This window comes from Orbicella faveolata, unplaced genomic scaffold, assembly GCF_042242905.1.
Source record: "Orbicella faveolata isolate gen_17 unplaced genomic scaffold, um_ofav_v1 contig_26, whole genome shotgun sequence".
In the NCBI taxonomy this organism is placed as follows: Eukaryota; Metazoa; Cnidaria; class Anthozoa; order Scleractinia; family Merulinidae; genus Orbicella; species Orbicella faveolata.
Genome location: NW_028301554.1, coordinates 9,771,737 through 9,796,548, shown reverse-complemented (window position 1 = coordinate 9,796,548; position 24,812 = coordinate 9,771,737). Strand labels below are relative to the sequence as shown.

Genomic DNA, 24,812 nt, shown 5'->3' with positions numbered 1-24,812 from the left:
ATGTTTAGCCTAAGCACGTTTTTAGAGCAATTGGCGTTCTCAAGAGATCTAGATAATTGGGAATTTCGCTGGTAAAATCTATATTTCTTTTTAACTAGACGTTGTCCTAAGTGTTGCAGTCGTCGTTGCTTAAGCTCCCTAATATTAGCTCGCTGCACCCACCCGAAACCGAAGCTCCCTGTGCAGGCTTTTTTTTTTGCCTGCTCTCAAGGCCCACTCCATACTGAAGAAGCATTTCTATGAGTTTGCAAAATGTATATGGGAAATGGGAACTGACTAAGTCTGAGGTCAAAATAGCTGGATAATGTATATAGTTGATATTTTTTAGGTGTTTATGGACTGAGAAGCAGTCAAGGTCCATCAACATACAAAAAAGACTGAGACCAAAATACAGCCATCTTGACAAACAAGCTTTCTCAATAAAGGATTTAATGCATCCCCTGCAGGACACCATCTTATTGTGCGATACAGTGAGCAATCCTGAGAAGCCCAGAAAGTGTTGCAGTCGTCGTTGCTTAAGCTCCCTAATATTAGCTCGCTGCACCCACCCGAAACCGAAGCTCCCTGTGCAGGCTTTTTTTTTTGCCTGCTCTCAAGGCCCACTCCATACTGAAGAAGCATTTCTATGAGTTTGCAAAATGTATATGGGAAATGGGAACTGACTAAGTCTGAGGTCAAAATAGCTGGATAATGTATATAGTTGATATTTTTTAGGTGTTTATGGACTGAGAAGCAGTCAAGGTCCATCAACATACAAAAAAGACTGAGACCAAAATACAGCCATCTTGACAAACAAGCTTTCTCAATAAAGGATTTAATGCATCCCCTGCAGGACACCATCTTATTGTGCGATACAGTGAGCAATCCTGAGAAGCCCAGAAAGTCCCATCTTGCCTGCACAGGTAGCCGATCACAATTCCCTATTTTCAAATTGCCCATAATGCACTCTGTTTGCCCCCCAAATTTTGCATAAACTATTGTTGTGAAATACTCTTGGGAGGTCTGCATATTCCCAAGAACATTTCACAACAATAGTTTATGCAAAATTTGGGGGGCAAACAGAGTGCATTATGGGCAATTGGAAAATAGAGAATACATGATTTGGTTGATCTTGCTTGCTCACAGAGTTGACCCCATAGTAATGATTGTGTGGTAGCCAGTTGATACCAGCAATGCCAACTTTTGAGGTGCACCCATGCAGGTCTAAATGTGATTAGTATAAATCTACTAGCATTCTATCACGAATGCTGTTCTCTGATTGGCTACGCTACTCACTATCTATTCTGTGATAGATAGCGAGTAGCATAGCAGTGTGCCCTTGTTAACAAAATGACAGCCACTTCTTGGCATTTTCGAAGTGTCTGTGAAGAGGATTTAGGTAAAGTTTTGAACAACTAGTAGATTTATACTGAAACAATTAGATTATTCGCGCTTGATTTCTATTGTGTGATAGTTGACTCGGACTGCGCCCTCATCAACTATCACGCGACAGAAATCTCGAGCTCATAATCTAATTGTTTAGTAGTATACAAGCTCTTTAGGAACAGCACCCAAATGTGTCCTCATTAAAAAAAATTTTTTTTTAAAACAATGCTTGTCTTCAATAGGTTTGAATTTATACATTATGCAGAATGTTTGTTTGTTATTGCTAGTAGTTGAACACAAGCAAATTTTGTCTTATTGGCCAACTTGAAACAAGCTGCTACATGTATTTAAGCCTCAAGGGTATATTTAGGTGCACTATGTAAACTGCTCTTTGCAAAAAAACAATGGAAAAGTACACCTACAATGTATGTAAATATACTAAGGCCTGGTTGTTCAGAAGGTGGCAATATTATGCTCTCCACTGGATGAATGTCAAATTATGACATATGGTAGTTTGTTTTATTAAATTATTCACTGGACTGTAATTTATCCAGTGAGTAGCACTGTCCATTCTTTGAACAACCAAAACCTGAACATTGCTTGCACTTGTATTTGATTCACATGTCAGAGGTAGGTTTTTATTTTCCTTATGAATGATTTTGTTCTTCAGTTTCTGATGTCCCAAATAATTACCAATATTTTGTTAGAAAAACCATGACTGTGTGTGTTTAGGGTGCAAGAAATAGATGTTCCAGGTTGCCATTTAGTCCAGTTCTGGCCCTGTCTCTGTCACGCAATGCTAGGGAGAGAGGATCCAGGGACAATTGTCTGTGTATGCTCCTGCTAAACCAATCAGAGTGGATCAGAGCATAGGATGTTACAGAGAGAGGGCCAGAACTGAACTAGGTTGCCATTCAGACAAGTTGGAATTAATGTGTGCTAGCCTGAATGGTTTTCTCACTAGCCTTACTTTAAATGTGAACTTTGATTCAGAGTCTTAAAACTGAGCAAAAGATGGTTAAAATCTACCTGCTAGACAGAAACTTCCACTAGCCTCAGGCTACTGGACAGGACTTTCTTGATACATTACAACCATTCCTTGATACTAAGACTGTAGCATGTGTCACATCTTAACTAAAGCACTCCGGTGTTAGGTCAGTTAGTGAACAGAAAAAATGAACAACTTTATTAGTGTCAAGCTTCTTGCTAGCCTACAAGACTTACTATTAATTGGGGAAACACTCTACATTTATTTGAAATTTGAAGTGTTGGTTTTTTGGAGGGAGGGTAACTAGAGAAACCAGAGCCCTCAGGGCAAGGATGAGAATTAACAACGAAACCCACTTATAACACCAGGTACAGGAATCAAACCCAAGCAACACTGGTGGGAGATTCATGCCCTCATCACTGCACCACCCCTGCTTAGGTGACCTCTTCCAGTTCAGATGTGACACATGCTACATCAGGCATGTCAACAGGCTCCCTAATGAGGAACATGGATGGTTCAATTTTCACCTCTGAGAGGTCTTTCTATAAGGGAACATGGCATCCTGTCCTCAAATTAATTCATGCCATATGTGACATCACAAGTTTATCCATATGTCTGTGTTTGGATATGCCTTTAGCTGTATCTTCCAGTAACTTCCACATTTTAACTAGGCTGTACTCACAAATACATGTAAGTATACATTAGAACAAAAGAGGTTTTCCTAAAAGTGTACTTGATTCTGTTACAACTCGCCGCAATCTTCAATCACAATTTTTTTGCTTGTTTTACCACTTTGTGAGCCAGTTGCTTCCACTTTCCTCACAACGTCCATTCCATCAATAACGTGACCAAACACAACATGCTTTCCATCCAACCAGTCAGTTTTTTCAGTGGTGATAAAAAATTGGGAACCATTAGTGTTCGGCCCGGAGTTTGCCATGGATAGCACACCAGCTCCAGTGTGTTTGAGCACAAAGTTTTCGTCCGCAAATTTTTGACCATATATTGACTTTCCTCCCGTGCCATCGTGCTTTGTAAAATCCCCTCCCTGTAACATGAATTGCGGTATCACACGGTGGAAAATACTTCCCCGGTAACCAAAACCTTTCTCGTGGGTGCAAAGAGAGCGAAAGTTCTCTACAGTCATAGGAACGACATCGTGCCTTAGTTCTATAGTTATTCTTCCTGCCTGGTGTCCCCCAATGGTTAAATCAAAGAAAACTCGTGGATTTCCTTTTTTCTTTGCCATTCCTTCCTCGCTGGTTTCCTTTGCTTTTTCCTCCGCATTTTTCATGTCAGCGTCTTCCAAAGTCTGCCCTGCGTGTTTACTTAGCCAGCTATCTTCGCTCCACACTGCACGACTGTAGCCTTCTTTGATCTTCATTGGTTTGGCTATGTTTACTCTAATTGTACGGCCAAAGAGCTCAGACTCGTTCATGTTATCAATGGCGGCTGCCGCGTCTTCTGCGAGCTCAAATTCCACAAATCCAAACCCTCTATGCTTCTGACTTGAGTAGTCCATTGGTATCTGAACATCTGTTATGTCTCCGAACGGAATAAATGCAGCATGAAGGACTTTTTCGTCAACTTCTTCTGCTAATCCACCAACGTACACCATGCGCTTGTTCGCCATCTTGGATTTTTGGTAACTCGAATTGCAGTGTGGGTGATGTCCAGTTTCCCCGGGTTTCGAAACTCGACAGGAAGCAAAGATGTCGGTACTGAAGGAGATAGTTCTGTATTTTCTTGAAGAATTGTGTAATGATTTGGCCATGATTACTCCGTCAAAGGAGTAGTACCAATGCCTATCTTAACTGAGGATGAAGAAAGCTTTGGTGGCAGAGGATAACAATGCAAATGTCCAAGGAAAAGAGGGAAGCAGACTTAACAGGTGAGGATTTCGATGTTTAGTTTGTATTGTAGCGAATCTTCTGCTTAATTAAACGCTAACAAAAATGCGGTTTTATAACGGCAAGGTTTCTTATTTTGACTTTATCAAACTCTTCCAAGGTTATTCAAGTTACTACGAGTTGAATAGGAACGTACAACTTGCAAACAAAAGTATTTTTTTCAAGAATAATCGCGATTCAGCCTTGCATAAATCTGACAAAAATATTGAAATTCATCATTAGTGCTCGCTCAGAAGTTATCCCACGCTTCTTGCGTGATCGGGCTAGCGACAGTTTAAAAATAACGGATATTTTTGGGGAATTACGTTTATTTATTGAGTAACGATTTATTTATTTTTTTCGAAATATTTTACTTTCTCGTGCTATTAAAAAACGTCTTCATCTTAAAAATCAGCCTGTCACTCGCTCACCAATTATAAGCTTGAGGTTAAGTTATTTACTTTATACTAAGTTAAATTTCCGTGGAGTTGATATTTGCATTGCTATTTTGAAAAAGCTTCACCTTGAAATCATATTTTACAACTTGATTAGGGATAAGTATATTATGCATAGCCAATAAATTATTACAGAATTTTCTTCTCCAGCAAGAGAGATGCTATAGTTTTTAACTGCTCCTTTGTTTTCCCAAGTGTGATAGGAAGAGAATTCTTTCTCTCGGGGAGGTAGCCACATACACATGTAAGCTTGGAATCTTGCCATTCTTCAGGGATCTTTTTTTTTGGAGGGGGGGGGGGGGGGTGAGGGGGTAATGCAAGTAGTTTAGTATTTTGGTTTTAAAAATTTTGCTAAGCCTAGACTGCCATCAGATTTTTTTATTCAAACTGTTTACTTTGGAGAGTAGAAAGTAAAATCTTTGAAATATTGTATGGTTGATGCCAAATTTTTCTCAGTTTGGCTAACATTTAAATTAGTGAATAATACAGTCCAACCTCTGGTTGTGACCACCCACCTCCTGTAAACGAACACCTCTCCTAAGCGACCAGTTTTCCAAAATACCAAAAGTTTCCAGGCCAAATAAGTAAAGTAAGTAAGTATTTAACTTAATTTCAACTCGCGTTGATGAGGCTGATTAGGCCCCTAGCGATACAGTCATGCTAATATGACGAGAAAAATATATAAAAAGTATCAAAAAAAAATAATACATGATCAATTAATGACTAACATTCTAACTATATCAATAAATAAACAATAAACAGTCCTAAATCTTAAAGTTATTACAGTGAATCATAGAAAACTGTACATCACAATTTTAGCTCTCTTACAGTATTCATAAATTCCTTAAGGATTGTCATTGAACGTAATTCATCCGGTAAAGAATTCCACACTTTGGCACCAATAAAAATAAGCCAAAGTTTGCAGTTTTCTTACATGGGACTATGAGCTTGTTGGTGGCTCTCAAGCACTTCACATTATTACGTACGACAAACAAGTCACTTATATATCCCGGTAACATACCGTTTACAGCTTTAAAAATTAATATGGCAATGTCCTGTAGGCGATGATTGGATAAAGTTAAGCTGTAGTCATCATCACCATGGGGGGTCATCCATTTGTTGTAGACACACCTTAGAGCCTCTGCTTGTCAGACTCGTAACAATTATGCCAAATCACAGAACAGTAAGTAAAATAAGACATTACAAATGAGTTGTAAAGGCACATCTTCAAAGAGATTGATAGCATGTTCTTTAGCCTGCTCAAAACATCTAACTGATTTCCAACTTTCTTAATAATCTTGCCAGTGTGTTTGCTAAAATTTAGCGAGTTATCATTAGTTACGCCTAAAAGTTTTAAATGGTCTACGACAGGAACCTGCACATCACTAATGCTAAAGGAAAGATCACAAGGATAGGTTTTTGGAAGAATAGTACATTTACATTTCTCGGGATTGAGCACTAGCTTATTATCGTCAAACCAACATTTTGCAACAGTGAGATCATGATTGATTACAGACTTTACCACCTCAGGATCGTGATCACTGAAATAAATTTGGTTATCATCTGCGTAGTTGGACAAATTAGCACAATTAGTAAAATAGAACAGATTTTTCAGAAAAATATTTAAAAAGGAGGGGTCCTAAAACCAATCCTTGAGGTACACCCTTAGAAAAAACAACAAGATTACGTCTTCTAACCTGACACACTGGGACCTGTCTTTAAGGTAACTGTGTAGGAGAGGCAGGCTCTCTGGAGCAACACCGTGGGCAGCCAGCTTGGCAAGGAGTAGGTTGTGTGGTATCATCAAAAGCTTTATTCAGACCCATAGAAACTGTGCCAACAACACTATATTTGGAACCTCTTGTAAGCGACAACTTCTCACAAGTGACCATGATCACCTTCAGAACTCAAAGTTTGAAATTTTCTTTTGTTTTTAACCTCCCATAAGTGACCACCTGACAGATAATAGAGCGGAAATTGGATTATAAGGTGTTGTAACATTATCGCATTCCTAGGTATTACAACAAGAAGTGGAAATTTCTCAGTGGGAAGTACTCGATTTTTTCTCAAAATTCAAATATATTGTTGTGGCTACTAAAATCTATTACATAAGTTTAGAGGGGCATTGGTGCATGGCGTAAGGTCTCTGCATTTATCATGTGCAAATAAGGCAATATTTTGACCCAATATGGCCTAAGCTCATGTAAGCAACCACCTCCTGTAAGCGACCACCTAGGCTTGATTTTTTGGATGGCATAATATTTTGATTTTCTAGAAACAAAACAACATTTTTTAAATCGTGTTTCAACAGAATCTTCTGTCATCTTCAGTTTAAATTACAAAGTACAGAGTTGAATACATAGTGTACGCAAAATGCTAATTGACTGTAAGAACAAAAGGAAACATGACAATGTAAAATATTACAAAGAAAGTTTTGAATTAACATGATAAAGTTGATGATTTAGTGTAGGTTTTTCCCATTGAATATGAATATCTTAAAAGAAGCTATTCATATTCAATGGGAAAACTAAATTTGGAACAAAATAGGTTGACAAATTGTAGTGTGTACATCAACCTTAATAATATGTATTCACCCACTGTAGTTTAAGCACATGTCTAAGTACACCAGACTTTATATCTTGTTTTTGCATATTTGTCCGTGAAGCCTTTTTATCATTATGATAACATTGTTGTTGTAGGTCTTCTATGCAGCTGGCCAACAGACTTGACATTCAGCTGAGGTCTGTTGTTGAGTGGCAGGAACTTTTCCACCCAGATGCTGTACTGCTTAGACAGAGGTACATTTATTTTCTTATTATGCTGTTTGTGAAATGTCTTTTTGTACCGATGACAGGGGTGGAAGTATTGTTGAAATATTGTTGTTGGATAATAGCCAAACTATTTAGACGTTTGGATTTCGTCACTATAGTTTGCAGCTTTGAGTTCTGTTAGCTTGGGGTCAATCCTGCAATCTTTTGAAGCCTCTGGGTAGTTGATTTTCAAAAATTTTGCGTTCAATGTAAATTAACAAATTGACGTCAGTTTTTTTATGCGTCTGTCTTCTTATTGATGATAAATTGGGCCATAACATTGTCAAAGTGGCTGTGGAACCACAAGCCTCAAGCGAATGGTTCTGCAGTGAACTTTGACAATGTTATGATGAAATTTATCATTTAAAGAGGACAGATGCATAAAAAACTGACGTCAATTTGTTTTTACAATAATAAGACCCCAAAATGGTCAAATGCCGGGAATAAATGAGGGGAAAAGATGCCATAAACTTGCCATAAACAAAGATTAGTGAATTTTATTCAAATGACGCAAACATTGTCGATAGCTTTTCTCACTTTTTGATTGGCTACTTAAAAAAGTCCATAGAATCTCATTGGTTAAAAAGTTGACAGTTTGACAGCTGAAAGTTGAACTTGAAAACTTGCACAAATTAAAATTTTATCTGTCGGAAGTCTCATTGATGATAAAAGTGAGCCAATCAGCGTGCGAGAAATTAGACACTTATCGTAAAATTGTTTGTTGATCTTCAATAATTTGCACGCATCTATGGACAAGAGTTGTTCTACCCTTGACAATTAAACAATGAAATTAACCAATATATATATAAAAAAAAGTTATTATAAAAGTAAAAAGAAATCAGTGATCATGCCCTCAGTCTCAATATAATGAGCTACTCAATCATCTTCAATGCTTTTGATTAGTACTCACTCACTCACTCACTCACTCACTCACTCTCACTCACTCACTCACTCACTCACTCACTCACTCACTCACTCACTCACTCACTCACTCACTCACTCACTCACTCACTCACTCACTCACTCACTCACTCACTCACTCACTCACTCACTCACTCACTCACTCACTCACTCACTCACTCACTCACTCACTCACTCACTCACTCACTCACTCACTCACTCACTCACTCACTCACTCACTCACTCACTCACTCACTCACTCACTCACTCACTCACTCACTCACTCACTCACTCACTCACTCACTCACTCACTCACTCACTCACTCACTCACTCACTCACTCACTCACTCACTCACTCATCCTTATCGTCCTGGCTGGCCAGTACTTACTATATTTTTGTAGTTTTTCCTGGAGAAAAAAAAAATAGCAGTTCATAGTAACAGTAGTCAATTTACCTTCATTGCCAGGTTGAGAAACCAATGTGAGAACTTAATTCTTCACCATCCGAAGGAATATGGTCGTAGGGCTGAAGAGCGGCTTTGGAGAAAAGTCTTTTATGATGTCATTCAAAAGCTGCGGAATCACAGAAAGGTAACTTACAGTTATGTGCATGGCCTCAGGTGTCAAAGTTTGCATAATGCTATCCACTAGATAATCAGTAATGATAACTAGTGATAAGTGATGACAAAACAAACTATACCATCTACTGTTCAAGTAATTTATCCAGTGGATAGCATTATCCACTCTTTGGATTAAGAAGGCACCATAAGAGGAAAGTGTGGTGGAACCATGTTACTACAAATTAGCCATAACAACGTAGTCATATTGTGGTAGTTGTCAGTACTACCTTGGTGCACAATATATGCACCAGCTTGCACATGACTGTGAGACCAGAGATCTTTGACAGATTGTCCAGAATAAAAGAAAGATGCCTGGGAATGAGACTAACTCTAAAAAAACAACTGCATTGAACACATGTATGACATCAGTGGTCCCAAGTTTACATGCTGTCCACATGGGAATACATAAAAAGAGGGAGTTAAGTCTGATTACTTTGTCATCTACTCTGGTGGGCATATACAAAGTATACTTAATTTACAGTCACTGTGATTGTTTATATGGACAAAAGGCCTTAATAAATGTAAAAGTTTGTTTTCAGACATAAACATACGTAATGTACATGTGGATCTAGATTGTACATACGTATGGCTACTGAACACAACTTTAGTAGAGAGGTGGTCATGTTAACAGGTTGCAGAACATGTGGGGTTGATCACTATACCATGGGTGAGAGTACGGTAATAAATAAGGGTAATATCTGGGCTCCGGCAATGAAAGTCTTAATTTTTAAGTCTTAGACCACTGCGCCCTTCAAATTCTCGCTGCTACAAGGACTTTAGAAGAGACTTGTGACAGTATGTAATAAGAGTTTACGGTTTAATCCTGGGACTTCAGGTGGCTGAACACAGTTTTTGATACCTGTGTTTCATTCACCTTTTTCTCTAAAACCCTTGATTCCTTGGTCGCCAAAAATGGCAGCAAGCAAGTTAACAACACAAACTTTGGTTTTTTGATGGTTAAGCTAACGTATGTACCGTTGCCATGGCAACATGAATGAATATAAACAGGCCTTTAAAATCAGTTTTGTTTATTTGTAGAAAATCTAGTCATTAGATTTTATTTATGATTTGCATGCAACAAGCTTGTAACGATTCTCACAAGTTAACACCATTTTGCTAATAATTTAACAGAGAGATGTTTAATTATCCCTTGTTGAAGGTTCCCTGGAATATCTAGAATTTCCTTTGTTAAAGTTCAGTTATTTTCAATACTCCTAAAGTATTTTCGTGCCAAATTTCGTGAAATTCTGATGCGTGGTTCTCAAGAAATAGGTGTATTTCTGAGAGTGCAATTTTCATTCAATCACAATTTCTTGACTTACTACGCATGCGCTGCATTTAACTGGGTTCTTTCGGTAACAAAGTAAAAGCTGAGAATTGCTGGGTTCTTTGCGTCGTTACCTTTTCTAACATATCTTTGTGATAAAAGACTAAAGCCATCAATACACTGCGTTCAATTATAGAGAAAAATAGTACAGATGGCACGGGCATTTGGTAAATAAAATGATCGCTCTATTGATGGCATATTTGTTTTTTGCAATCCTTGTGTGTGCGCTGAATTGCATCAGCAAAAGCGTGCACGAAAACTGTGTTCAGCCACCTTAAGGCAGTACAGCTTGTAGGTTTTCATGTTTTTCTTTTGTTGTCCCTAGATCATGGAGGCTGATACTCAATCTCTGGATGGAGTTCTTCGTACCCATCTGTCCTCTGCAGCTGGATATTATTACCATCTCTTAACACACCTTCAGCTCTCTTATAAGCTCACTGTGGATGGTGTGTTGTCCTGGGGATTTCCTTCCACTCAACCAGGTAACGAGTAACAAACTGTTGTTGTCAGCAATGTGTAGAATTTTTTAAAATTTTACCCTTGGTTAATTGAATTACTGTGCTCATAAGAGTTATAGAAACATTGTGAAAGTGTGAAAGAATAATAAACTCTCTCATTAACAATTTCTACATTAATTTTGTATATTGCATTCAGAAGAATTTGGATACAATGTTGTCTACATGTTCAACACGCAACTTAGAAGGTTGTATCTGATAGCCCAGGGGTAGTGGTGTTTGCAGCTGGGCTTGTGGATTCTGTCCTTCACTCTCCCAATGCTCCCATTCCTTGGCAATGTTTTGAGGAAATTCAAGCTACAGAAGTACTGCAAGAGATGAAATTTTGAAATTTGGTGCTAGTTAACATCATGGTTGCATGCCCAAAGGGCAAACAGGCTACATGTAGCTAGAGTATATGCCAAAAATTCCCTCAGCTGTGCAAGTTTTCTCCTTGACTTTAAATTGTTTCTTTCTTTAAATATTACAATTTCATCGAGTGAGTGAGCCATTTCTGCATTGCCTTTACATACCTTTTAGGCTTGATATAAAATATACATACATGTATAATTTATACTGTATATGAAATTTGTATAATTTATATACATTTCAAATGAGATCAAGTTGAATTTACAAGAAAATGATCAAGTTTTCTAATGACAGGTTTTGTACCATGTGCATCATTTTTACATGGAAGTAAAAGAAACAAAAACTATTTTGCTCTTGACCTTCTTACTTTCTTATAGGATTCCAGGACTCAAAACTGCATGTCTGCATAAAGCAATATTAAAAATACCATTAAAATCTAATCACTTTTTTGTGGGTGTGTTGTCTTACAGGGGAAGATGATGATGATGAAATTAGATCTTGGGCAATAAAAGCATGTCAGCGGTGTCTTATATTTTTAGGAGACATTGGTAAGAGATTGCTTTAAAAATTTCCTCATAATTTGTTTTAAATGTTATGTGCTGATTTCTCTTTAATCTGATCGTGTCTATTTGTGTTTTGTAACAGCTCGATATCAATCTGACCTTGAAGGGAAAGAAGCCATTAAATTGGCCGAAAGGTTTTACTTTGAAGCCGCTCTTATCAACCCTGACATAGGTAAATGTTATTCTCTATACTTAGCAGGGGGACTTTTGTTTGTTTGCCATTAGGATGCACCCAATATGGAAGCATACACTAAGCACACAAAAGCTGTTAACGTAATGATGGGGCAAACATAGAAAATTGATATTTTGACAATCAAAAGAAACTTTAACTTCCTTTACTCTTTCCTGCAATGATTTCTAAAAGAAATAGAAAACATTTTCCATGTTTGTATCAAGCTTTAGTATAAAACTACTAGCGTTCTATCACAAATGCTGTTCTCTGATTGGCTGCGCTACTAACTATCCTGTTGTAGGTAGTGGAGTAACTTAGCAGTGTAGTGTTGTTAACAAACTGGCGGCCGCTCCTTGTGTTTTTGAAGTGTCTGTGAAGAAGATTTAGATAAGGTTTTGAACGACTAGTAGATTTATACTAAAACTATTAGATTATTCCCTCTCAGTTTCTATGCGAGATAGTCAACTCTGGTGGCTGCACCCTCATCAACTATCATGCCATAGAAATCTTGAACTCTTGTGAAATAGATTGAAACTCTTGTGAAAATATTTTAGAACTCAAGTTAACACCATGGAAATAATTACTTGCCAGTTGAGTTTGTGCTTCTTATCCTCCCAAACTTCCATGTTCACACAGAAAATGTTTTCATGTTCTTAAATAATAACAGGAAATTTCAGTTACAACATACATACTGTAAATGGGACACACTGTTTTGACAGTACTCTCCAGTGGAAAATTATGATGTGTTGTGCTCTCCACCTTCATTTCAATTACATTACATGCATGGTGCACTCAAACTCTTGGTATCCTTTGGGTTTTAACAGGTATGCCTCAAAACCAACTTGGAACACTTGCCGGTACAAAGGCTTATGGTTGTGAGGGAGCATATTTTTATTTGAGATGGTAAGACTTTTAGTGATGATGATAAGTGTTTCAACGATAGTACCATGCAAAACAAAATCATGCAAATTGAACTTGATGTATTTGCAAAGGTGTAATTTAAAAATCAGAATTTGGCCTTTCCTCCCCTCTCCACATTTCAATGTTCAGTTGGCTTTCTAGTGACTTTGCATATAAAAGGGACAACATTAAAAAGTTGAGATGGGTACATGTATGTGGTCAGGGGTGGGCTGCGGGTAAAATCATGTAATAATGTGAAATGTGAAAGTGAAATGTGAAAGTACGAGGTCTGATCAATCTTGTATTTTGTTTTAAGTATTGTCTGATGTATGGTATTGTTGTATTGTATAGTTTCTCTATGGCATTTTGTATCCAACAATGGTGCACTGTTGTTTGAACTCTGCAGTTTATTGTCAAAGGAGGTGTTTGAAGGAGCCGAAGGAAACTTGTTGAGAATTTTTGAAAAGAACAGGTCTATTCTACACAGGATTAAGGAGTTACCTCTGGATGAGCCTAGACCAAAAGAAAGGTGTGTTGAGAAGTGAAGACTGTTTATGTTCCTGCTGGATGTTGCACCTTTTATTTGAACAAGACAAGTCTCGATTGTTGTTAAATCAATTAACTCAGTCAGGGCTCAACTTTCAGGAAAAAACCTTGGGGCCAGCCGACCTCTAAGTTTTCAGATTTAGTGGCTAGCAAACATATTTCAATCGGTGAAAAGCATGGAAAGTTAATTGCCAGTAAAAAATTTTGGTCCCACTGGCGACCCAAGCAGTTGCAACGTTAAGCTCTATCAGTAACTTGTTTGTTATGTGGTTTAACAAGGTCTCTTTCTTGTCATTCTAACCAGATTGAAGAGATTTCTTGTTTATTTCCTGTACCTCCAAGATGTTCTGTATCAACATGAGAAGTGAGTGATAATTAGATTCCTTGGTTGTTGTTTTCTTTTTCTCCTGTGTTTTAAAGTACTATCTTTGTGATGATCTGAATGCTGGCCAGCCAAGGAAAACAGACAGCTTGTGTCACCATGGCAGGCTTGTTCCATCCCATGATAGGCAAAATTAAGCTGAATAAAACTTTGTATGGTTTGATTTAAGGATGTGTTTGATTGACCTTATTCCGGAAATGAAAGTTATGTTCCAGAATATTCCAGAATAGCTAATCGTTACCTACTTCATTAAAACAATTACTTCGCTTGTGGAGTAATCTAACTTGTTGATTCTTGCTTGTTTTTACGATTGGTTGAAACAAGGGAGAACGAATACCTTGTTCGTACTCTTTCCAAATCTGGAAGTAGAGTCATTTATGTAACAGTCTGTTTTGTTCATGATACAAAGTGAAGTGATGAATTATTCCAAGTATTCTGTTCCTTGGAGAAGAATGCTTGAAATACACTTAGTGTATTCCAGAATGAACGGATACCTGACTGTTTATTCATATTCCAGAAAAAGGTTAAATGAACACACCCTAACAGAGAGTAATCCTACACAAACCTCTTCATTGCTGCGTTATTGATAGCATTCTCAGGTGTCTTTCTCTCAGGGAATAGCAAACCCTAATCTCCCATGAAAAAGTGCACTCTCTCTGTTGAAGAGGGTGTCTGCTTGTGGAAAGCTGAAAAATGTAGCGTTTTTATCTGGCTACAAACTGTGACTAAGTGCCCGGTTCATCCTGCTTACAGGGGCTGTGTGTTAATGGAGCTTTCACTCCTAGTCTATTTGTAGATTAAATGCATAGACTACATAGATACCATACTTGTTTTCTTTAGGTGCATGGTTGTCAAATTAGTTTAATTGGGTATGATATTCAAATGTTTCCAGAGATTTTCTCTTAATTGCGTGTTCTTGGTGAAGTACGTATTAGCAAAATAGAGAAGTATTAATTTTCAAGAGGAGGTTATTACTCTGTTGTACATATACTGCCAGATTCTCTAGTGACGTTTCTGGTGAAGAGATGCGACTTCAGTTACAGCTACAAATTTTCAAAACTAACTTTTTAAGAAACCTTTAGCAATTAGTAAAGAGGTTTAGAGTTAGATTTTGATCAAGGGACTGAAAGGGTCGCTAACATTGAGCATACTGTCTTTGTTTCCAACTGAAGATTTTTGTGTGAATTTATTCCTTAGCTCACCTGAAATAAGCAGTGAAGACACGGGGCATCTGTGTCAGTCTGTGTTACAGGACTTCAGCAGTGTTTTGTCTGTAGACCCAGCCTCCTCCAACACAAGCAAGCCATCACTTGAAAATGGCGTCGCCTCTCAGGAAAATGGCGGCCTGGAGCATGACGTCACAGATGACGAGGATGCCGTCATTAGCAGCTCGCTTATGGTGAAACTTGTTGTCATGGCAATTGCCACTGTGACCAGATTGCAGTCAAAGGGTAGGGTAGTAGTTTGTCTGTGTTTTGTTAGAAGTATGTCGTGTGAAGTGTTTATCTCCAACTCGGTAATAATTAATCAAATCTAAACTTAGGAAATCATGAATGTGACGGTGTTGGAATATCTGACTTTAATCAGCATTATATATTTCTTTATAATTTTACCTCCGTTTTCTCCCGTTGGTTTTTAGTTATATCAAACACGCAAGACCGTGCTTTACCACATTTTCAAACACCTCGAAATTCTTCTAGAATACTCCGATGCGAGTCGCTTTTTGAACTTTCTTCATGCTGTTTGGGAATGTGGAATGGTGTTTGGAAATGAAACTGCAACACTCTTTATTTCACCTTTTTGACTCTTCAACAAGAGCGTATAACGGTTCAAGACCAGAGAGTTAGAAAAATAAATTTAAAGCCACAAGCTTCGCATTTTCAAATTTGAAATCCTAGTTCCAATTTTTTTTTTTATTTACAGTTAAAATCGTGCCTAAGGTTTCGTATAACTGTAAATGTGGTGAACGTCCAACCGCAAAAAACCGGATCGGCTGTTTGGTAAATCCGATTTAATTCAATGGTCACAAATGTTATGCTTTCTCCGAAATTAAAGTGATAAGATCTGTAAAACATGTTTTTGTTTTAGTTTATGTGGCAGTTGTTTGCGAAATGAGTTGGTAGTGGCGACCTGTCTTGTATGTATTTTGAGTTCTCCAGATGTACTGTAAAACCGCGGCAAAACACACGCATTTCAATGCAACATATTATTGTAACAACGTTGAAAACGTTTTATACTTTCGGTCAGTCTGTGTTGTAAGATGTTGAATGAGTAGTGAACAAATGTCCCCTTCAATTTTTCCTAGGTTCTCAGGATTCGTCGGTAGCAACAGCCTTCACCCTAGCGTTTCTCTCTCTTCTTCTGCAAAACTGTATTTCATCGTTTGAAAACTTCTTAGCAAAAGAACACTCCAACACGGAACACCCTGTGGTAAATGGTCCAACGAATGCTGCGCTCTCGCATAACGGTTTTTCAAAACATGAAAACTCATTTCAAGGGAGGAAAGTGGAAAGCAATTTAAACCAAGCAAAACAACTCAAGAAGGTCATGAAGCATCGGCGGAGAAGGCGAAGACGAAGGAAAATCGATTACAGCTTTGAGAGCTATAGTGGCAGTGGAAGCGACTTGGAGGAATCGGGAGACGAGGAGGAAGATGAAGACAGTGATTTGAGCGAAGGCGGGGGAGAGATGGATGAAGTGTTGGGTGACTCGATAAGCGATGAGGACGATAGTGAAGATGTTTACATAGAGAGTGAGTCGGACAATGAAAGCGGAAACAACGGATCACTGCCCAGCAGTGTATTCTCTGCTGCGAACGGGAAGCGACATGAGAACGAAACGTTGCCAAGGTCAATGGAGAAGTTGCCCAGTCATCAAACTGTACAGGACAAGTTGGCATTCAAGGCTGGTTTCTTGGGACACAATGGAGTGTCAGTTGGAAAAATGTTCAGACCAGACCTGATTAGTGATGTGAGCGACGCGGAAACGGGTAAGCGAGTCTTGTCTAATTTACAATTGAAAAATTCCAATACAAGTTGAAGTTGATCACTATGACAAGTTCGAAATCGTATCGCTAGAATACTTGAACCAAAACCTCGCATTTTTAGAAAGTATAGTGCATTCTTTAGTATTAGGTTTGATTTTAGCCGCCTCCCGAGCTCACATAAGTTCTGATTTTCCCTCTTAGCTAGTTTTGTATATTGCTTAATTTGATGTGCATTGCTCTCAACATTGCCTTGTAGAGTCGTCCATCGCCTCCAGAACTGAGATTCTTCGAGACTGTGTGGAGTCCAACTTACTGAAGGCCATAGCAGGTCAGAAACTGCTGCCAGCCATCAAAGTGTTAACCGACTGGCTACGACTGAATGGAGAACTGGTGATGACTTGTGTTGAGGTATGTATCAATGAAGACAAAACATTTTAAGCCCATGCCAATACAATCTTAGATCGAAACAGTTCTTATTTTTTGCGGGGGCGGGGGCGGGGAATTACTCACCCGCCACTGGGATAAAAGATCCGGGAAGAATGTACGTAAACACCCACGGGAGAACTGGGAGTGAGCGCGTGAATTTTTTAAGGCTTTTAGTGGATGAAATATACTATAGATCAGGTGCCTGGACGGCTTGCGTCTGCGAAAAAAGTTGAATGTGGTTTAACTTTTTTCGCAGACTTCAGCCGCCCAGACATTTGCTTTATTTTGCTTTACGCATGTAAAGCAATTAAAGTTCACGCCCGTCGAAGGGCGTAAAATAGCGCGACAGTGGAAATAAACTTAACTTGCATCTCTGGCCACATTGAATGTCCAAGCGCTTTGTTTGTATTTTCCTTTTAGAGCTTGGGTGCGCTGTGGTCCAGAATGGCTACTCTGCTGAACAAGTTTCCTTCCTCGGAGCAGATCATGGCTGCAGGTAGAAAGTGAATCAAAGTATAGACTGCTTGATTAGCATCAGTTAAGTTGAGCAGTCCATTTAATCGCCACTGTTTCTGGGGAAACGGAGTTCCAAGTCAACTGGAGTGGTCCACCTACTTCGCTAAAAAGCATCTTCAGGCAGAACCTTGAAGTTTCGCATCTGTCAGTAACTCTGAAGAATTATCGCGCCCTTAGTGGTCTGGAGCTATGGTCTATGAGAATTTGGATAATGAAAAATGATAATGAAAATGAAAATGACGTAATTTGTAGCCCAAGAACACTTTCAGAAAACTGAAAACTTTCATGACCTTTCCAATAAACAGTTGTGAAATGCGGACTGGTGCATTTGGGCGAAATTTCCGACAAGTCCGACAAAGCCGTTGTTTCCAAGCAACAAAAGTGATTCTTCGCACTTTGATATTCGCACACAATTTCGTACTGATTTTCCTTAATTCGTCAGTAAGGCGTCGATGTTATTGTAAAAATCAAATGGAACTCATTTTTCCAAGGTCCTTGCTCTTATAGACCATAGAGATGATGCCACAAAATGTCGAAAACTTTGTAGTGAAGGCGCTAGGTTAGCGCGCTCATGGTTCCACTTGAAGGTCCAACATTTTACTACGCCATTTCGTTGGTCTAGAATAGTGTAAGAAGTAAGAACACGAAAAATGTGGTCGATATGCTTACGAGTGAGCACTTAGAACATTCTTTACATTGGAGAACTCTGCACACAAAATACCTCGTGCGAATGTCATTCTGTTTTTTAATAATCGTTTCTGTTTTTGTCTTAGTTCCGTTGCCAAGGTTGCCAACATGGCGGAGCATTCTGGGTGAAACGCTCGACGAAAACTGGGTTCAAACACGTGCTCTACCGGAAGACGTTTCTCTGTTAGGATTTAAACCACTGACTGTGATACACAGCAGGCTCGACAGGAATTGGAGCAGGCTTACAAGGGACTGCCAATACCTTGAGGTAGTTACATCGCTGTTGTAAACCACGATTACTCAGGCTGCAAAACATGATGTAAAACAAGTTGTAAATTATAAGAAAACGGGTTTTAATCCCCCTGTTGTTCAAGTCTATACACCAGGGGTGGGGTGCACCAGCTGTTAAAACTTATGCATTGTACTAGGGATCTTTTATTCTTCAATTCATTGCACCCTGGTGGGGGATTCGGCCAGACAAGGGAACTTTTACAGAGAAATGTTATCCGTTAATATTTTTTTAAATGGGTGTGGTTATTCACACAGTGAACAAAGCGATACAAACCAGAGCTTCCATTGTTTGGAAATTTTATTCATTAGGAAGTTATTAGATTCAACGACTTGTTTCGTGTTTATCACTGACTTTCTTCCAGTGCTATTTATTGTCATCATCATGATCTTTTCCCTACAAGGGAAACAGGGCTTACTGCTATCTATACCCGGTAAAGTAGCTCCCTTACTGTGTAACTTATCTTCTTAAATCTGTTGCCCCGGTGCTAAAATTTACCACCGTTCAAAGGTGATTTTATCAGATTTTAGAATTTCATAGCTCATTGTTTTGCTCCGTCAGGCCGCAGTTCGAGTTCAATGTTTGCGAAGCTTTGGAATGAAGCTTGCTTCTACTCAGGTAGGCTGCAAACATCGATTTACATTCACTCTCACTTTGCGCCCTTTCATTTGTTGCTTTAAACATCTTTACTAAAAGATCCCCTCCCAAGATGGCGTAGAGAGAACTAAAAGAAGCTCCCGCATCTTATCCTATTTTCTTTTGTTATCACTTTTTCGTGTTTTGTCCCTTCTCTCCTCGTCTTTCATTCTTTACCATAATGTTTTCAAGAAAGCGGCAGTTTCTTCACCAACTCCGCTGATATGCCTTTTATTATCGATAGGAGCTGAGTTCGTTTGAGTGGGATCAGAACACTAAGCAGTTTCTGGGACCCCAACAGAAGGCGGAACGAGAAAAGAAGATGACCGTCGACAAACGACACACTCCTTCGCCTGTGGTAAGACATGGTTGAATAGTTGTAGGATTTATTGTAATTTATTTTAGTGGGTCAGTCGATTGGTTGGTCGGTCAGTCAGTAACTGAGTCAATCAGTTAGTTATCAGTTAATTAGTCTATAACTCCGTTATTAAATCAGTCAGTCAGTCTCCGTCAGTCACTTATGTATTAACATGTTTTGTTTATCAGGGAAATCAAGATCGTCGATCAAGAGTAATGAAGGTCATGGCCCAGCAACTACTGCAGGTAATTTGGGTAATTGTACAGTACAATCGTAACCAGTTACTGACAAGACCTTAGCAAAACTAGGCACTTGTCCTCTCTATGTTGATTGTTGGCTAAACTATTAGTTATCCAGTGGAACGTTTGGAATGAAAAACATAAACGTCTGAACTTTGTTACAGTCTGAAGTGGCAGAACTGGAGAGCAGCCTTAAGACAGCTCCTGGTGGTGGCACGGTTTACCTGGTCCCTGATGCTGTGGCACTGTGTACGCAGCTACATCTTGTACGACGACTGATGGCCTCAGAGAAGTTTGTGATCATAATCCCTATCCAAGGTACAATTAGAAGTGATTATTGTAGCTTAGTTCACCTTTCGGTCACTCCTATCATATTACAACCTGTTTTCGTTGATTGATTGATTGATTGATTGATTGATTGATTGATTGATTGATTGATTGATTGATTGATTGATTGATTGATTGATTGATTGATTGATTGATCTTTTTCATTGAAGTAGTTTAATGTTCACGAACGTGTTCAGGAATAGAATGTGTCATCCTCAGCTATTAATTTTCAAACCAAGACCAGTAGTGTTCTTTTGACTAAGTAACTTTTTTCCTGTACTTGGCACGTTTTTCTGCGGTTGCGCCATTTACATATTTCCCGCGCTTGGTACAGATTTCAATTTTCCCTCGGTTACATGTTTTCACGCGCTCTGCGCTAGAAAAATGTTTCCCGCGTTTCGCCCAGCTTACAGGTTTTCCCGCGCTCTGCCCCAGTTATTAGTTTCTCGCTCTAGACACAGGTTACAGTTTTCCCCGCGTTTGTCACCGTTTACATATTTTCCCGCGCTCGGCGCCAGTTAAATGTTTCCCGCGTTTGGCTTAGTTGAAAATGGTATTGCCGTGCGTGGAAATTACTTTGGATTAGGTGTTCAGGAGAGTTATTCTAAAACTGCTCTCATGCATTCTTGGTTCCTCGGTTGCTCCTTCCTTGTCGCCGTTTATAATTAATTCTGGTGTATCTATGTTTCTTTTGTTGTAGTGATTTCAGCGCTTGACGAATTGAAGAAGTACGACAGTGGAGCGAGGGAGGCTACAAAGTTTTTGGAGCAAGAGTTTAAGAAGGGAAACAGGTAAAGCAAGTTATTTCTTCAGTCATAAGTATGTCAAACTGGTTTATACTTAATTCTTTTCCAGACTCTTTTTCCAAGGCTACATCCTCCCTCAATACACTTTAGTCTGCATAATTGGTGTGTAATTAAACCAATCAGCGAACAGTTTCAGTAAGCTAAGCCAATCAGAAGATAAAGTTTAACGTACATTTTAGGGTGGGGGCGGGGGGGGGGGGTAATCGGGGGGTCGGTAGGGTTCGGTGTTTAGTTTTTGACAATCTCATGTGGTCTTCCCTTGTTTTCAAGATGGATCAGAGCTCAAAAAGACCACGAGACGCTCGATGGAGGGAGGCGGCACGGACGATATGAGGACGTAGCTGTATGGTAAGCAGAATAAATCTTTTGCTTTTACAAGACCATAAAGGCAACTGTTAAAAACGCAACGTGGGAAAGACAAAAGGGCTGTTTGCTATTTCCCGGTGGGAACGGGTTTCTCTGAAAACAGCAAAGCAACCGAAAGAGAAGGCGCTTGTTATTTTTAATTCAGTTTCCACCTACTGTTTATTCTTGATGAGAGATTTTTTAAAATACTGGAGAAACGAGTAAATAGTAAGGAAAATTTCGGCGTTCATTCCGAATAGACAAAGAGGAAGACCTCTTGATGCAGTCAACAATTTCCCTAACCGTTTAACTCAATTTTCCTAACCATTTGACTTTCAACCGAAATTTCGTTTTTTTTAGCTAAATAATAAGCATCCAAGAAATGTTTACGAAGTTTGGAGTTTATCTTTCAATCAGACAAAACTATATACAATCAGCACTCCTTAGAATAATTACATGCACGTTCAACGTGACTACAACATTAGCAGACCCTGACTTTGAAATTTTAATTTTGTGCAGGCGATTTAATCAGATTGTCAACTGCTGTCGGTATTTCGTGAGTCAAACTGGCAAAGGCCTGGTCACTTTGCTAACTGGAAGTGCTTCGTGCGAGAGTCCAAAACGAGGCCAGAGAAAGGGCGTGACTTCCAGTGGTACCCAGGCCACTCCAGAGGGGCTGGAACTTGCGCGGAGCTGTGGGGTTAATGTGGAATCACTTCGCGTCTTCTGCGCCCGATTCTCCAACCAGTCCAAACCAGTTACGTGAGGCGACGTGGAGATCCAGATGTTCTGGACGTGCTAAAGATATAGTGGGTTGTGTACCTAACCATACCAACCTATACTCTAGGGCTGATAAACGACGTGTGACCCAGCACAACCAACCAAGCTGGAAGCAGTCTAGATAGAGCAACTACCACAGGTTACCTGTTGGTTTCCACTTCTGTTTAAAAGGTGTTAGAGAGTAACCTTTAAAAATGGCACTCACGCGAGAGTCAACTTTGTTAAAGTGCCTAACGATTTTTTTTCGCGCGCTGCCTTTCATGCTTTATTGAAAGCAACCCAGACCTCTAGTGGTCGTTGTACGTCGATCTGTTTTTATTTCGAACTATTTTTCGATTGCTTGGCGCCCAATGAAATAATGAAGTCGAGCAAGCCAGACCCCTGTATTGTAAACCATATTTCATGCCCTCCCCCTCAGGCATAGCTTTTGGGTTGTGGGGGGATGGGGTCGTGAACAATTCGTCTAACTCTAGTCTTCAATGTTGCATATCAGTACAAGTCTGTTTAATCTCCGCCCTCTGCTTGGGTCTCCCTGGAAATTGACAGTAACCAGATCAAAGGTAGTTAAAGAGTCGATAATTATTTTGTGCTCTTCAAAGTCTTCATTAAGAAGCTACATGTTTACCAAACTCGGCCTTTCTAGATTTACCTCAAAAGGTTGTATTTCAAGGACGTAAGAGAAGGATAAGTTCCCTTTTTCATTTCGTTGTAGGCCAGTAGCAAGGGTCTAGCTCTTGTGTAGAGGTCCAAAGATGATTAGATTTGTTGACTATTATTAGAAGTTTACAGGACTGTTAGCTCTTACTGAAACATAACAAAATTTAGGATCGGTAGAAGATAGTCTCAACTTAATTTGACGTTGCTACTTCGTCTGTCCTTTCCATGCCTCGATGCCTCAATTGATTAAGGTCCTATAACGTTCTCATTGTCAAGAAAATGTTTTAAGTTCCCGTGTGATGCCTTCATGGGCAGCTTTCCATTAGTTGCAGGACTTTGTGTTTTGTCGAGGTAGTGAAAAGCAAAATTTTGCACCTGTAAGACGACATTCTTACAAAGTTTTAATCCGTGATGTTAACGACTTTATGTAGCAAAGGATTCACTGATTTTGTTCACACTTTTCCGCTGAGATTGAGATGAAGTAGCAAGATACATAGTGACGTGATAATATTGCAATACTGATATTAGAAAACCATTGGTGTATTTGCCAAAGAACTGATTTGTGTGTCATGGAATACCTAGGACACTTGGTTTTCGGTAAGTGAAGGGAGTCTCGCTCGTTCCATGCCCCTCCCACGCCACACTAAATAACTATTATAAACTCGCTATAACAATAAAAGGGCTTGTAAGCTGTCTTCATTGTGCGCAGTATAAAACGAACTGTTCCAACACTGCATATTGTGAAAGTCAATTTTGTCTCTTGAGTGGTGTTGTAGTCGACATGTTGCACTGGAACATGTTGTCAGAAGCCATACTAGTGTAAGAATGGCGTCAAATCCATTAAAGTGCCTACGTGTAGCCTGACTTCTGTTATGTCTTCATTGAATTCAATTGGCAGGGTGGATGGTAGCTTCGAAACTCTGATTCCAAAGGGTAATCTCATATTATCGTTACCTCAATGATAATTCTTCAGAGCTGTCCTCGTCCAGTTTTCGATAAAAACAATTATTAAACACTGGATCATTGGATAATGCAATTCGAGAGGTTTCATTGGCTTAGCCATCATGGTAAATGAGCAATTATACAAATGTGGTAAGTTAACGCGTATTTTTGGGGGCGTTTTTTATGAAACAATTACCCCACTCGCACTCGTTGGATCTGAGATGATTATAGCCAACTGGCTGTTTTTCATCTCACATCCAACGCGCTCTCTACTTAGAGGTGCACACAAGAAGACTCATTCAGCAGCGGGCACCAGTCCTAGGGTGCCCCGAGCGAACAGTTTATCCAAGCTCAGTATAAGATACGATTATGTCATAATTTGTCGAATAATGCTGCTCAATCTTAGGGAACATCGCCTGATTTTAGTTATACTTCATTTTAGCAGCCCTGTCGAGTCCAGTCTCCGTTCTTCCTGGACGGGCGGAGCGCGTACTCGGCAGGTTGGTGCCTAGATTTTAGTCAGCTCGGTTTACGGGCTCGTTCGGCTCAGTATCAGACAATAAGCTGGCGATTTCGAAAAGTATCCGACAAAAGAGCTGTTTCTTAGCGACCAGACTAGTTATAGTCGAGATTGAATGCCAATTTTAATGACAAAAAAATAATGGAAAGGATTTTTGAAAACTAAGGTTAAAAAAACCAAGGTTAAAGTCAACCGTAATCCTACGTTAATTTAATCGTAATTTGAACCAAGCCCTACGCTCAAGCCAGGACCATACCACGTGACACGAAGTGCAAGAGCACGCGTTTCAGTTGGCATGCTTTTGGGTCTAAAATCCCTCATTTTACCGCATGCTCACGCTTTACGCACACACACCACGCGCAATAGTAGCAGGCCGCGTGTTTGCTCGCAGAATGAACTTTTCAATATATCATTTGCGCGCGCGGAAAATAATGCCCGTTTTCGAGTTTACCGATGAAAACATTTATTTAGTAATCTGTTAAGCAAACAAAGTCACACCGAGATACCAGAACATTTTC

At 39.3% G+C, this 24,812-nt stretch overlaps 2 protein-coding genes across 2 annotated transcripts; one reads left to right on the top strand and one right to left on the bottom strand.

Annotated features, from left to right (window-relative positions):
* Positions 1–412: 412 nt before the first annotated feature.
* LOC110063131 (peptidyl-prolyl cis-trans isomerase E-like) lies at positions 413–4,127 on the bottom strand. Its single transcript, XM_020770079.2, has one exon. The coding sequence runs from the start codon at positions 4,125–4,127 to the stop codon at positions 3,096–3,098; it is 1,032 nt and encodes a 343-aa protein (XP_020625738.2). The 3' UTR covers positions 413–3,095.
* Positions 4,113–23,696, top strand: LOC110063141 (nonsense-mediated mRNA decay factor SMG5-like). The gene is made up of 21 exons (XM_089295448.1): positions 4,113–4,244; positions 7,397–7,495; positions 8,875–8,998; positions 10,680–10,836; positions 11,688–11,765; positions 11,863–11,952; positions 12,777–12,855; positions 13,259–13,381; positions 13,703–13,762; positions 14,978–15,231; positions 16,086–16,769; positions 17,023–17,174; positions 17,613–17,688; positions 18,482–18,663; positions 19,246–19,302; positions 19,565–19,678; positions 19,867–19,923; positions 20,082–20,235; positions 20,945–21,035; positions 21,321–21,398; positions 21,915–23,696. The coding sequence occupies exons 1-21, from the start codon at positions 4,174–4,176 to the stop codon at positions 22,159–22,161; spliced, it is 3,027 nt and encodes a 1,008-aa protein (XP_089151574.1). The 5' UTR covers positions 4,113–4,173; the 3' UTR covers positions 22,162–23,696.
* Positions 23,697–24,812: the final 1,116 nt, after the last annotated feature.

Coding starts and splice junctions, on each gene's coding strand:
- LOC110063131 (XM_020770079.2), bottom strand. CDS start 4,127: ATGGCCAAATCATTACACAATTCTTCAAGAAAATACAGAACTATCTCC.
- LOC110063141 (XM_089295448.1), top strand. CDS start 4,174: ATGAAGAAAGCTTTGGTGGCAGAGGATAACAATGCAAATGTCCAAGGA. Junction 4,245..7,396: donor GAGGGAAGCAGACTTAACAG/GTGAGGATTTCG, acceptor TTGTTGTTGTAG/GTCTTCTATGCAGCTGGCCA. Junction 11,953..12,776: donor TCTTATCAACCCTGACATAG/GTAAATGTTATT, acceptor GGGTTTTAACAG/GTATGCCTCAAAACCAACTT.